The sequence below is a fragment of the Globicephala melas genome, chromosome 15 (genome assembly GCF_963455315.2).
Source record: "Globicephala melas chromosome 15, mGloMel1.2, whole genome shotgun sequence".
Classification (NCBI taxonomy): Eukaryota; Metazoa; Chordata; class Mammalia; order Artiodactyla; family Delphinidae; genus Globicephala; species Globicephala melas.
The window spans coordinates 15,660,426-15,673,338 of NC_083328.1; the positions used below are offsets into that span (position 1 = coordinate 15,660,426).

General features: G+C 55.0%; 1 protein-coding gene across 3 annotated transcripts; it reads right to left on the minus strand.

Moving 5' to 3' along the window:
- Window positions 1-422: 422 nt before the first annotated feature.
- RNF40 (ring finger protein 40) lies at window positions 423-12,872 on the minus strand. 3 transcript variants are annotated; one of them, XM_030871766.2, is made up of 20 exons: window positions 12,748-12,872; window positions 12,435-12,638; window positions 11,839-12,006; window positions 11,563-11,704; window positions 10,705-10,911; window positions 10,016-10,137; window positions 9,748-9,894; window positions 9,576-9,650; window positions 8,469-8,588; window positions 8,192-8,371; window positions 7,850-7,985; window positions 6,876-6,997; window positions 6,363-6,790; window positions 6,159-6,276; window positions 5,887-6,036; window positions 5,496-5,708; window positions 5,290-5,415; window positions 3,908-4,048; window positions 3,716-3,817; window positions 423-1,698 (listed from the first exon to the last, which is right to left on the minus strand). In XM_030871766.2, exons 2-20 carry the CDS (start codon window positions 12,564-12,566, stop codon window positions 1,522-1,524), a joined length of 3,006 nt encoding a protein of 1,001 aa, XP_030727626.1. In that variant the 5' UTR covers window positions 12,567-12,638; window positions 12,748-12,872; the 3' UTR covers window positions 423-1,521. The 3 variants fall into 3 exon arrangements, with proteins under 3 accessions (XP_030727626.1, XP_060141125.1, XP_060141126.1); XM_060285142.2 differs by having other exon boundaries at window positions 12,711-12,758; XM_060285143.2 differs by lacking the exon at window positions 12,748-12,872 and adding an exon at window positions 12,161-12,265 and having other exon boundaries at window positions 12,435-12,545.
- Window positions 12,873-12,913: the final 41 nt, after the last annotated feature.

Consider the following 12,913-nt stretch of genomic DNA (forward strand, 5'->3'; position numbering starts at 1 on the left):
AAACGGCCCACAGACTGGGCCCAGGCCCGCATCTGGCCAGCACAACCGGGGACCCGGCTCTCCCCTCCGAGGATCTTGCCTAGAAGCACCAATATAGAACTACATTTCCCAGGATGCACCTCGGGGTTCCCAGCACCCCTGCCGCCAATGACTGCGCGGGCTGTAGCGAGCCCGCACGGACCGGGCCGGCAGAGATGCGGAGATCCAGGGTGTCAGCCCCTCCCCATGGGAACAGGTGGGGCCGGCTGGCGACAGAGTGCTGACCACGACGCTTTCTCCCTGCAGACGCGCCCCTCCCAAAGGCCCAGTCTAACCAGCTGTTGGGAGTGGGGTCTCATCTGTGCAGGCCCTCCAGGTTCACACGCCAGCCAGGGCAGCGCTGGGAACAAGTGTAACAGCCAAAATCCGGAACCACATTTAGGGCAGGAAGCCTGGCTACCCGGACTATAGGCTGAGGGTTGGACGTTTATTCAAAACAATTAACAGCCTATACAAGACATCTCTAGAGCAGGGGCCGAGAGGAGCCTTGCACCTCTCAGCAGCTCCACCTTCCAGGCCCCTGCATACTGCCTTCACAGCCCATAGAGTGTGCTTGGGCAGGCAACACAGGAAGCATTGTGGGTATAGGCTCAGTCACAGGGTATTAGATGCTCTTCTACCTGGAATGATTGGAAGTCGGCCCAGCACGCTAGTCTGTCCCTTTTTCCCCCTGGAAGTTCTGCCTCCACTAAAGTTAAGGCCACCAGGATGAAAGCAGGGTCAGGGCTGGGGACCCAGCGGAGCCCTGGGAAGCATCAGGGCTGTAAGTGGGGCCTGGGAGCGAAGTAGAGATTGGGAGGGGTCTGATTAGAATAGAAACTGATGATCTTAGTTCAGCACTCCCAAGATGAGTGCAAGGTGACTGCAGCAACCTTAGAGCTTCCCAGAAGACAGTGCCCCCATCAAGGAGGTGCTCTTAGTATAAGACCAGACCAAAGAGCCCAAGGAACTCCACAGGAGGGAAGGTCTGCCTAGGTCTGGGGAGCAGAGGGTAAAGAAACTCCCTGGGCCCCAGAGCCCAGTCTCAGAGCAAGGAGCTGGGGATCTGACCCATCCCTGGTCCTTACTTGTGGGTGTGTAAGCAGGTAGTGAACTTCCACTTGTGTGGGAAGTCACAGCCTGGGGAATTTCCCCTTTAGGGCTGGGATGGGCCCGTGGAGTCAGTTGGAGAAGGTTTAGGGCCAGGTTCCAAGAAGTTCTGTTGAGTGCTCTGGGCCCCTCAGGCCTCTCACAGCAGACCTTTTGTGCAGGGCAAGTGCCCCCTAGGCTGTAGTTCTGACCTTGGGGAAAAGGTGAAACTGAGCTTGGTTAATCCCACTCCCACTAGCATGCACTGGGGCCCCCAAAACCAACTACATGGGGAGGGGCTGGGCCCACAGGGTCCGGAATGGAGGGTGGGGGCCACTGGGTGTGGGGTGGGGAGGGACTGGAGGCACAGCCCCCAGGGTCCATGGGTGTTCCAAAGTCCCCTGAGTTACGGGTTCAGCTGATGTAGACACGGTGGAAGTCATGGGCACCAAAGGCTGCGTTGCACTTGGGGCACTTCCTCTGGCGGGCCTCATAGCGGCCCCGTACGCACTCGAAGCAGAAAACGTGGAAGCACTTGGTGAGGACTGCATCCTTCTTGCGGGTGTTACAGCAGGGGCAGGTCAACCGCGCCTGGGCAGGGCACAGGCATCAGCTCAGGAACAATCCTGACAGGGCCCGGATCCCAAGCTGATAGCAAGAGGTGGTCCAGACTAAGGCCACCACAGAGCAGACTGCACCTAACTCTCACCATAGCCCTAGGAGGTAGGGATAAGCATCCTCCAGATGAGGAAACTGAGGCTCAAAAGCCCAGGTTTCAAAACTAGAAAGTAGCACAGTCTAGCCTCTAATCTGGGTGGTGATGGCCAGTGGTCACATGTCCCCTCTAAAGGTCAATGACCCACAGGCTCCAACCTGAGCTCCTCTGCCCTGGGGCTTCATCTCTTGCCCCTTTGGCCTTCTCTGGCAAAACCCCAATCCTGCCTTAAGCCGACTGTCTACCTTCTCTCCACCTGCATCTGGTAAGTCACAGCTGGGCATGGCAGTGCCACTAGAAATCTGCTGTTCTCAACCCTCAACTGGGCCCATCCCTGGTGCTGCCCAGAAATCCTGCTGTGGGTCCTGGGATTCATTTCTCTCTAAGGAGGTTTTACAAATCTCCTCTCCTATCTTGAAACTTCCCACCTGCCACCAGGTCTCACTTCCAACTCCAGACAGGAAATTCCCACAACTCAGCATTCCCAACATTCATCCTCTGCCCTGCCCGCCACCTCAGCAACTCCCCACAAGCATCACCTCTTCCCTAGCTCTCAGAACCCTACCCATCAGCATTTGACAGGCTGCAGTCTGTTGTTTCTCCAAAAACCCTTCCCTGCTCCCTCATGGCTGCCTCGAGCTGCCTCTGCCCCTTCAAGGCCAAACTGCTTCAACAGGTTGTCTACTTACTGACTCACTCTCCACCCTTTCCTCACTGCAGTGGGTGAGAGTCCAGGTGATCTGACCTCCACCTCCACCTCTGCCCAAGAACTCCCACCAAGGCTGCCAAATCCAAGAGGCATCTCTCAACACCTGCTTCACTTGCCTTCTTGGCAGTTCTGAGCTCACCCCTGCCTCCTTGAAACTCTTTCCCAATCAATTCCCTCTAGATCGCTCTCCTTCCTCCTAAGCTACAAGCTCCTCTTCCTCTGTCCATCATTTAAGTTTCGAGGCTCCTCAGGGGGAGTGACGGCCGATGCCATCCCTCGCCACGGCGGGGGAGGAGTCAGAGCTCCTCAAAGGCCCTACCTGCCCTCACCTCATGACACTGTTCCGTGTCATGCCACAGACCCTCCCTGGGTGACGACAGTTATATGTGGCTTCTACCTTTGCCTCTGCTGACAATCCCCCACAAACTCCTGTCCTCCACACCAGCCCTTTTGCTTTGAGTGCCTTCCCAGACAGCCTCCCAAGAAGTCCCACAGGCACCTCATCCTCAACATCCTTGAGACATCGCTCTCTGCACAGTGACTACAGGATACGCCAAGCAGCTCAACCTGGTTTACAAACCCTTCAGGATCTAACACTGCCCAACCCCCACCAGGCTTGTCACTCACCACAAAACCCATGTTCTGTCCTCCAACTACGACTGTCCAGCTCTGTCCTCCAGCACGCCTCTCTCAACTAAAGGCCTCCACCTCTGCCTTTCCCTTTGCTGGAACCCTTTCATCCCCGTTCATCACGGCCAACGCTGACTCACTCTTCAGTTTTTCTTTGGATGATATTCCTTCCAGGAAGCCTGCTGACCACCAGGGCTGTTAAGGGGCTCCCCTGATTTCCCACAGCCCCTCTGGCCTCTGCCATCACACTGCTCATCACTCAGATGGGAGAATTACTTGGCTGCCTCCTCCAACAGACTGTCAGTTTCAAGAGATCTGAGACCAGGTCTAGTGCCTAGCCCTCTCATACCTAGCCAGGCACTCTGCCTGGCACGTAGTATGTGTACCATACTTGATAGTTATCTGATTCTACACATCGGCTTCTGCGCAGGTTTTGCCATCCTACCTTATTTCTGGGTTCCCCAGACTACCCACCAGAGCTCTCACCAACCCCCCATCTAAGATTCCTAGGTCACCTAAGATTCCTGGAGCACAACCCAGCCCCAAGGCCCCACCTTGTACTCCTTGATCTCCTCCTGGAGGATTTCATCGGCATCTGCGTAAACCTCCACCTTCCTCTGCTTCTCCAGCTTGCGCCGCAGCCGTGAGATGTCCTCCTGGGGCAGGAGAGGGGCTAGGCTGAGTGCAAGGGTCCTCAATCTGAACCTCCTGCCCCCACCCCGTCCCCACCCCTGCCCACCACACACCTGAGCCCTCTTGAGGTTGAAGCTCTCTTTCTCACGGGCAGCCCGGCTCTCTGCCAGGCAAGGCTGGATCTCTCGCAGCCGTGTCTGCACGTGCTCCAGCTGTACCTTCAGGTCCTCGGCCAGCTGAGCTGCTTCCACAGCCTGAGGTGGGTGGAGCGGGGAGGAGGGGCACCGTTTGCCTGAGCCTGGGGAGTCAGGCATGTGGAGCCATGGCCCACAGATGCTAGTGTCAACCATCCAGTGATACCTGCTCTTGGGGTAAGTCCAGTATCTTCACTGGAACTGGTTCTGTCTCCTGACCTCTGAACCCTCACCTCCTCCTAGTCTACCTCATTCCCAACACCTTCAGTTCCTCACCTGCATAACGCTCTCTCCTGTCTTTGAGGCTTCACCGGGCTCCTCTTTCTGCTCCCCTCAACACACATTTTTTTCCTGCAACCCCGAGGCCTCAGCTCAAATGTCACCTCCTGAGACACACTGTCCTATTTTTCTTTCATCCGCCTCTATTTCCTTCATAAGACATACTGTGAGTTCCCTGGTGGCCTAGTAGTTAGGATTCCAGGCTTTCACTGCCGTGGCCCACAAGTTGTGCAGCGTGCCACCCCCCCCCCACACACACACAAAACACATGCCATGATCTGTAATGATGTTATTTTGTCTGTGGGATTATCGGCTTGCTATCTGCCCCTCAAAACTGGAAGTTCCCACTTCCAGCAGGGCGGTCTTGTTCCCGTGATCTCCCCAGCACTCAGTGCAGGTCCTGGGATATAACAAGGGTATGACTAATACTGCTTAAATGAATGAGCCAAATGGAGAAGAAAAAAAGTCCAGGAGGGGAAAAAAGATGAAAGTCAATGTTAATCTTAAGCCTTTACCATAAGCTAGAGGAGTGATATCACCAAGAGAGCGCCACAGATCATTCCTAACTCTGTTACCCTCAGAAGAACAACTACCACAAGCTAAACATTTCTTAGGTTTAATACAACTACATGACAGAGACCACCATGCACATTTCACAGCTAACCAATGCAGTGTCAGGACGTGGGCTGAGGAGCCAAGGAGACCCCAGGCCCAAATTCCAGTTCCACTTTTTCTTGAGCAAGTCAGCTACCTCCCTGAGCCTCAATCTTCTTACTTATGAAAGGTAATAACAAAAACTGTTGTAGGATTATTTTCAGACTGAAATGTGACCAAGCATGCAAAGTCCTCCAGCACACAGTTTGGAACACAGTAAGTGTCTGAGACATGAGCTGGGCTGTGAGATGAAGCAGAGCCAGACTTCGGCCCAGGTCATCTGCTTCAAGTTCTCTAGGCAGAGTCACAAAGTGAGGCTGTGAGCCAGCATCCCAGGTTGCTGTCCCCTCGCATAGGTCTGGCCTCACCTTCCTCTTGTTGAGCTCCAGGGCCTGGCTGCGCAGTGTCAGCTCCTTCTCCACACCCCCGAGGCTGCCCTGCAAGGCCCGCTCTTTTTCCTCCAGCTTCTGCACGGTCAGCAGCTGGGCATCCACCTGAGGACAGGGGTGGGGACTCAGTGCTGGGGAGCCCCTGCCTCTCCAGCTCCACTCTAACAAGCCCAGGGCAGCCATACCTGAGACTTGAGGCCAAGAACCTGCTCGCCCAGCTCATCCTTCTCCTCCCGCAGTAGCTTATGAATCTGGTTGGCCTTGATCCGCTCTGACATCAGCTTAAAGTTGGCATCGTCCTTTTCCCGCAACTGCTGTAGCAGCCGCCCATTCTGCTCCTGCATGTCCTCAAAAGCCTGGCCTGTCACATCCATCTCTGAGAGCAGAGCCTCCTCCTCCTGCAGCAAGTGGGCAAGGACAAGATGGAATGTAGTAGATGGACAAGACGACAGTGGGGAAACCACAGGAAAACATGGCTGAGCAAAGAACCACAGAATGGACCCAGGCCATGTGCTAGAACAGGAGGTTTAGCGAATTCCAATATTCAGAAGCAAGGGGACCAGAACGGGGTCGCACCTGCTTGGTGGCACCCAACTTGCGTTGCAGGTGTTCTATCTGCTCCTCTGCCTGACGAATGCGCCGCAGGGCATCCTCATCCGCGATCTTCTTGCTCTCTCTCCGATCCCTCTCCTCTAATTCCCGGATACGGCTCCGTAGCTCATCGACCTATAACCACCAGAAGGAGGGAGCTCTCTTGTCACTGCTTCCTGCTGACCTAGGGCTCTGCTCTGGTTACAACCCCCTGGGGCAGCCTCTCTGCACACCTCATAGGCCCTACCTGCCCTCACCTCAGCCTTGGCCTTGCGTTCCGCTGCCATGAGCTGCACCTTATCCCGCTGCTCCTTGGGTGCAGACTTATACATGTCCAGCAGCAGTTTCATCTCCTTCTGACTTTCCTGGGCCTTCCTGGGGGAGGCATAGGAGGAAGGCTTGGTGAGTAGGGTTGGAGGCCACTTGGCAGGGGCGGGAAGGAGAAAGGAACAGGGCCTCACTTGAGCTCTGCTCGGAGACCTTTGAGGAGCTCTGACTCCTTCCTCTTGGCCTCCTCCACCTTGACCTTCTCCCGATCAGTCCTTGAGAGAGCTGAGGCTACAGATGGGGGTCCCAGCCCAGGCCCTTCCCGCTCCCGAAGCTCCCGCTTGGGTTTAGCCTCAGGTTCTCGGGCCCGGGAGGAGGGGCCCTGGGCCCCGGGGGTCAGGGCCTGGGCCTCTTCCTCAGAAGGGACCAGGTCTTCCTTCTTCACCAAGGAGGTAGTAATGGCAGCGCCAGGCATTGAAGCCATCTCCTTTCTGGCATCAGGGGCACCAACAGGGCCTGGCCCACCCTCTTCTTTCCCTGGGGCTGGGGCACTCAGGCCAGAGTCCTCCGGGTGGCCCAGGGTGGGGATGGAGTGGGTAGAGCCACTGGCCTGGGCCCGGAGCTGCAAAGCACAGAGAGAACAGGGCTGAGGTGAGACGTGCTCACTGGGGTCTAGCCGCAGCTTTCCCCAAGCAGCCCCTCCTCACCTTGGCAATCTCAGCCTGCACTTCCCGCAGCTTCCGCTTGTATCGCTGAGCGTCCCCCTTTAGCTGGTGGTTGTGGTTTTGGAGGCTGCTGATCAGGTGGCGCATCTCCCGGTTGATGGGCCCTGGAAGAGTACAGGAAACCAAAACTGGGTTGAAGGCTGGATTGGTCCCTGGGTTAGGGGCCCAACCCCTCAGTGGGGGAAGGGGCAGGGCCAGAGCCATCACTCTCATTACAAAGGAGATAACAACTGAAGCCTTATGTAGAGAGTGTGATCTCATCAAACAAATGAAGAGAATTCACCTAAACATAACTTGACACTGCCTATGTGTGTTATTTCTGCTAATGCAGACTTCTAAAATATTTCCAAATTTCCTTTCAAAGGAACACATGACTAACTGTAAATTCATAAAAGTAAGTTAGTCCACTTCTTTTAGCTTTTTAAACAAATATCATCTTCTTAGTTACATTTCCCCGGCATTTCTCATAATACTTCCTATCTTCCCTCCCTGCTTTATTTTTCTTGATATATTTGTCACAACCTAATATACACGTTCAATTTTTTCCTCCTTTGTTGTCTGTCTTCCCTCACTGTAACACTGCTCCACAACAGGGATCCGTCGTGTTTTGTTCACTGGTATCATCCCAAAGCCTAGAACTGAGCCTGGGTCATAGAAAGTGTTCAATAAATCTGTGAAAAATGAATTAGTATCTCAGAGAGGCACCATAAGGCCAGAGAAGTATGGATGAGGGTGACAGCTCCCGTTCTGCCTGAGTCTGCTCCATGAGCCACCTCATCTGGCTGTAAGCCTCACTGCGCCTTTGAGTCAGGTGGTGTGGTCCCCATTTTCCACAGAGAGATGAGGCTCTGGGAGAAGAAAGGACTTAACCTCTTACATCTGGATAAGCATCTGGCCACACCAGGGCCCAGCAATCCCAGATAAGGCCCCACCTCAACCCTGTCCTCACCACATACCCGCCTGCTCGTTGGCCGCCAGGTTCTGTTCAAACTCGATGCGCAGCATCTCGTACTCCTTGCGTACCTGGGCCAGCGTATCCTCCAGCTGGATAACCTCTGTGCGCAGCTTCTTCTGCAGCCCCAGCTCATCACTCTGTGGGTTGAGGCATTAAGGACCCACCCAACCCCTTAGTTCCTGGCAAGCCCCCCCTACCTCAGGCCTCAGCAGCTCAGGAGGAATTTACTCCCAAGGGACCTCTGGCAGGCACACAGGGCCTCTGACACCCTTGACCCAGGAACAATCTGACCCTAAGGGTCTGGCCTTTACCCCTGTCCCCTGCCCCTGTTCCAAGGGCATACCTCCATGTGCTCAATGTGCCTCAGGTGGGAATTCTTGGTGGCCAGCAGCAGCCCACGGGCCTCGTCCAGCTGGGTCTTCACTTGCAGAGACTCATTGTAGAGCAGTGAGAACTGCGCCTGCAGCATTCGGTACTCCCCTGTCTCCCGTACCACCTCCTCAGGAAGACTCCGCAGGGCTACCTAGGGGTAGGGATGTCCAAAGGCAATCAGCAAGAGGTTTCAGAGCTCAGCTCCTACCGTGCAGGCTCAGGCCCTCCCAGCCCCAAACACAGCTCACCTTGAGGCGCTCATTGGTCCGCACAGCCCCCTGAAGTTCTGCCTGCAGCTTCTCCAGCTCTGCCATGCGGCTATTGGCCAATTCCTGGTTTTCCTCCAACTCCGCATTCAGCATCTCAAACTGAGGAGTGGGAAGGGCAGTGGGAGGCAGGGCCAGGCCAGGACGCATGCTTCCCTCATAGCCCCACCATATGCCCTACCCAAGCTCCCATCTGCAGAGCAGTGATGTACTCTGAAGGCCCAGTGACAAGCCGGACCCAGGCACTTTCCTAAGGGCTCCCAGGCAAGTAGGAGAAAACTCAGTACTGCCTGGTCAGTGCTGGGAAGCAAGGCTTGTAACTGACAGGGGGTCAGGGAAGCCTTCCTGGAAGACCTGAAGAGCAAGCTGAGCAAGGGGAGACAGGGCGCAGTGACCCTGTAGCACCAAAAAGTGTGCAACGACCAAGAATTGAGAGAGCAAATGCAGGACAAGGAATGAGACAGCGGCAGCAAGGCCCTTTCTCAGCTACACAACTGAGAATGCCAATTGACTCCAACATACCCCAACATCTCTTTTCTAAGTGGTACTTTTTTTTTTTTTTTTTTTTGGCAGTACGCGGGCCTCTCACTGTTGTGGTCTCTCCCGCTGTGGAGCACAGGCTCCGGACGCGCAGGCTCAGCGGCCGTGGCTCACGGGCCCAGCTGCTCCGCGGCATGTGGGATCCTCCCGGACCGGGGCACGAACCCGTGTCCCCTGCATCGGCAGGCGGACTCTCAACCACTGCGCCACCAGGGAAGCCCCTAAGTGGTACTTTTAACCAGCTGATGTACATACGACCTTACCTAATTCTTGTCAGTTACCCAAACTAGAACTTAAGCTCCATGAAAGGTTTAATTCCTGTCTGTTTCGTTCTCCAAAATGCCTGCTTCCTACACAGTACCTAGCACTTAGTGTTCAGCAATTATTTACTGAATACACATATGAAAGAATGAAATAAAGAGCACTGTGAGTAACGGGGAAAGACCTCCGAGACCACAGCTGGACGTCTGTCCTTAATCCTAAGGGGATGTTCAAGGGTAGGGTAGAGAAAAGGTGGTGGGAGGGACGAGGAAGAATGCTGCTGCTCACCTTCTGCATGCTGAGTGTGATCTGGCCCCCCTGAAAGCCTGAGGAGCTCCCAGATACATAGTAGCCAGAGTTGAGCTGTGGAGAGAAGACAGAGGAGACAGGGTGTGGAGGAGAGAAGCGAGGGCCCCAAGTACCCTGCTCTGGCTCCATCTGACCCAATGTCTGACCCCACCTGCTCCAAGGCCTCCGCTAGGTGCTTATTGAGCTTTTGCTCACGCTTCCGCAACTTCTCAATGTCCCACTGCAGGTCTTCTACTGTCGTCTCCATCTCCAGCACTTTGGTCTCTGCAGATGTCACTTTATCCTGGAGCTCAGAGTACTGGGGACAAGGAAGGGGACAGGTACTTAGATAAGAAACCCGGCTCCCTGAGATCCTTGGGTGCCCATCTAATCCAAACCCTGCCCTGGTTCTAATCCCACCCTAAAAGCCCAACTCCCACCTCCAATGAGATGCGGTGGTGCTTCTCCTGTAGCTGGGTGGCCAAGTCCTGCAGTCGCCGGTTCTCACGGCCCAGCTCCCGGGTGCGTGCCCGAGCCGCCTCACTGGGGGGCTCACTGTCCCCTGTGAAGGGAGGGCTCGGGTAAGAGCCAAGTCCAAGGCAATGGGTCAAAGTACTAACTCATCCTGGAGTCTGCTAGGTCATTGCCCAGTGTGATCCACCAGCTGTCTTGCCATTTTCTCATGACAAAGCCAGGAGTCTTTGTCCCCACTGCACAAAGGAGGAAACCAGCTCAGAGAGGAGAGCCATCTGCTCAGAACGCCCAGGCTGGACTGACAGAACTAAGGCTGAGAGAAGTCAGTCTGCCTGCAAAGCCTGGGCACTTGCTGCTATGCCTCGTGGGTCAGCAACTGCCACCAAGATTTGTGCACAATGCTCCCAAGAGGTCTCCAGCCACAAGGGGGAGGCTCCCCCCGCATCAACAACTCCTCCCACCCGTCTCTCTAGAGCTCAACTCCAGGAATCAAAGCGAGAGCCACCATCAACAGCCTAAGCCTGCACCTGAAAACATGGCTGATTTATTCCTTGGGGAACTGTGGCTGCCTCTGGGCCAGGAGCACTGAGGAGGGGATACCATAAAGATGCAAATGGAGTTGGACACCTCTGGGGTGGGGGCACAAAGAACTAACCTCGGCTGTATACTCGCTGACAGAGTTCCTCCACCTGGCGCTGTAGGCGGTCAGAGGCCTCCACGACACGGGACACAGCTGCCTTGGAGAATTCCATGCGGCCCTGCAGCTGCAGCTCCACCTCCTCACTACTGCTTGCACCCAGGGCCACCACAAAAGCCAAGGCTGGCTCACTGAGAGGTGGCCGCAGCTGCACTGGCAGGGGCTCTGGGAGGGACGGACAGACCCTCATGAGGATAATGGTAACAGTTACCACCACTCTTTACCAAGTTCCAGATCGCCTCCTTCAACTCTCTATGGCTCACTGAGTCAACATAACCAACACCTGTAGTACTGTTGTTATCCCCATCTTAAAAGTGAAATAACTGCAGTTCAGTGAGGTAATTTCCTCAAAGCCAGAGAGCTACCAAATCACTTCCTCAGGGAAGGCCTTCTCTGCCTTCCTAAGCTAAACTAGTGTGCATACACACTAATTCCCATTCAGGGACCCCCTATACTTTTTTTTATGGTTTATAACCACTTCCTCCCTAATGGCTGGGGCAGTAAGTATTTCTTTTTTATTTTCTTTGTCTCCTCCAAAGCTACAACAATGTCAACTACACAGTCAGCATTTAATACTTTTTTGAACTAAGAATGTCAAAACATGAATTGTACTCTTAACCATGTCACTCAGATTCCAAAACCTGTGTTCTTACCCACTGCCCTTTGCTGCCCAGATATGAAATCAATTTGTGTGTGTGTGTGTGTGCTCGCGCGCGCAAGCAGGGAATTCAGCAGCCTAATGTCAAAGTTCCCTCCTCTCCAGGACCTTCCCCAGAACTTAATTAAGCTTCCCAGATCCCAGGGCTCTGGCCCTACCCCTCAGCTCCGATGTCCCTGGCTCTGTGAGAGGGGTCTCATCACGTGTTGGCCCCTCCTGGGTCCCAGGCGCCTCTGTCCCTGAAGACAGCTCCCCCTGGCTCTCATGGTGTCGGAGAAGGGCTTCCACAGTTTCATCCAGCTGAAGGGAGAAAGCACCAAAAATGTTATGAATCCCTCAGGTGCTTCCCAGCATGATACTCCTTTCCTAGCAGAGGAGTCTGAGGATTGGCAGCTGGATCAAGGCCAGGTCTTGGAAAGTAGAAGGGCATCCACCTGGGCCCAGTAGCGATTGACAATGAGGAGTGTGGCGTCATCTGTGGCCTGCCGCTTCTCCAACTTCTCAATTCGTTCTCGGAGTTCATCTTCACAAGCCTGTCTCTGTTCCAACCGCTCTGCCAGTTTCTTATTCTTGAACTGCAAAACCTTCAAGTCCATCTCCTCCTACCAAGGAAACAAAGGGGCCGAGAAGAGGGTCAAGCAGGGACCAAGAACCCAATCATAGAAAGAGACAAAGAAAAGCAAAATGGAATGGATGGGAGAGGGGAGTAACCCCAGACTAACTGCTAACAGGATTTAAAGAGGCTCAGACACCCACAGAGAAAGCGTCTCGGTTGTGAGGAGGGTCACGTTCTGCTTCTGCCTCTTCCTAACTCTGAAGTCTTTGACAAGTCACACGCCCTCTGGAAACCTGTTTTCCTATCTGTAAAGGGAAGGCAGACGTCGTGTCCTCGGTTTCTTTCAACAGAGTGTTCTGAAAAGTGGATCTTGCTAAACCTGGGGAACTGGGAGTAAGGTTCTGGACGACGTGGACGGAGAACAGAGATGGGAGTTCTGGTAAGTTATGAGGCCTGAAACAGGAGCCCACGAACCGTGGAAGAGATGCCCCCAAGACGAATGGGCTCTATAAGCGTGGTTGTGGTCTTCTCCTCGCGACTCAGCTTCTTCTCTGGGGGCCCCGAGCCCCCATCGCCGGCGGCGCGTTTGTTGCCGGGCCCAGACATGGCCGCGGCGGGGAGGAGCGGCGCAGGCTCTCCCGAGGCACGTCAGGCAGGCGGAGGCGACGCTTCCGTCACCTGCAGAACACAGAGAGCAGAGATGTGGAAGCGGCCGGAGCTCCTGCGGCCCCGAGCCTCCTCCGCACCCACCTGCTGGACCCTGCCCCGCCGGCCCCGGGCCCCTCACCAGCAGCAGAATCACCCCACCGCCGCCATCTTGGACTCCCCTGGACGTCACTGGCCTCCCCAGCACAGAGCGCAGGCGCCACAGGCAGTACCGGATGTGGAGAAATCTTCTCCACTTCCTGTTTCTATTGGTCGCGCTTTGTGCCGCCTTTCGGGTCCCGTTTGGT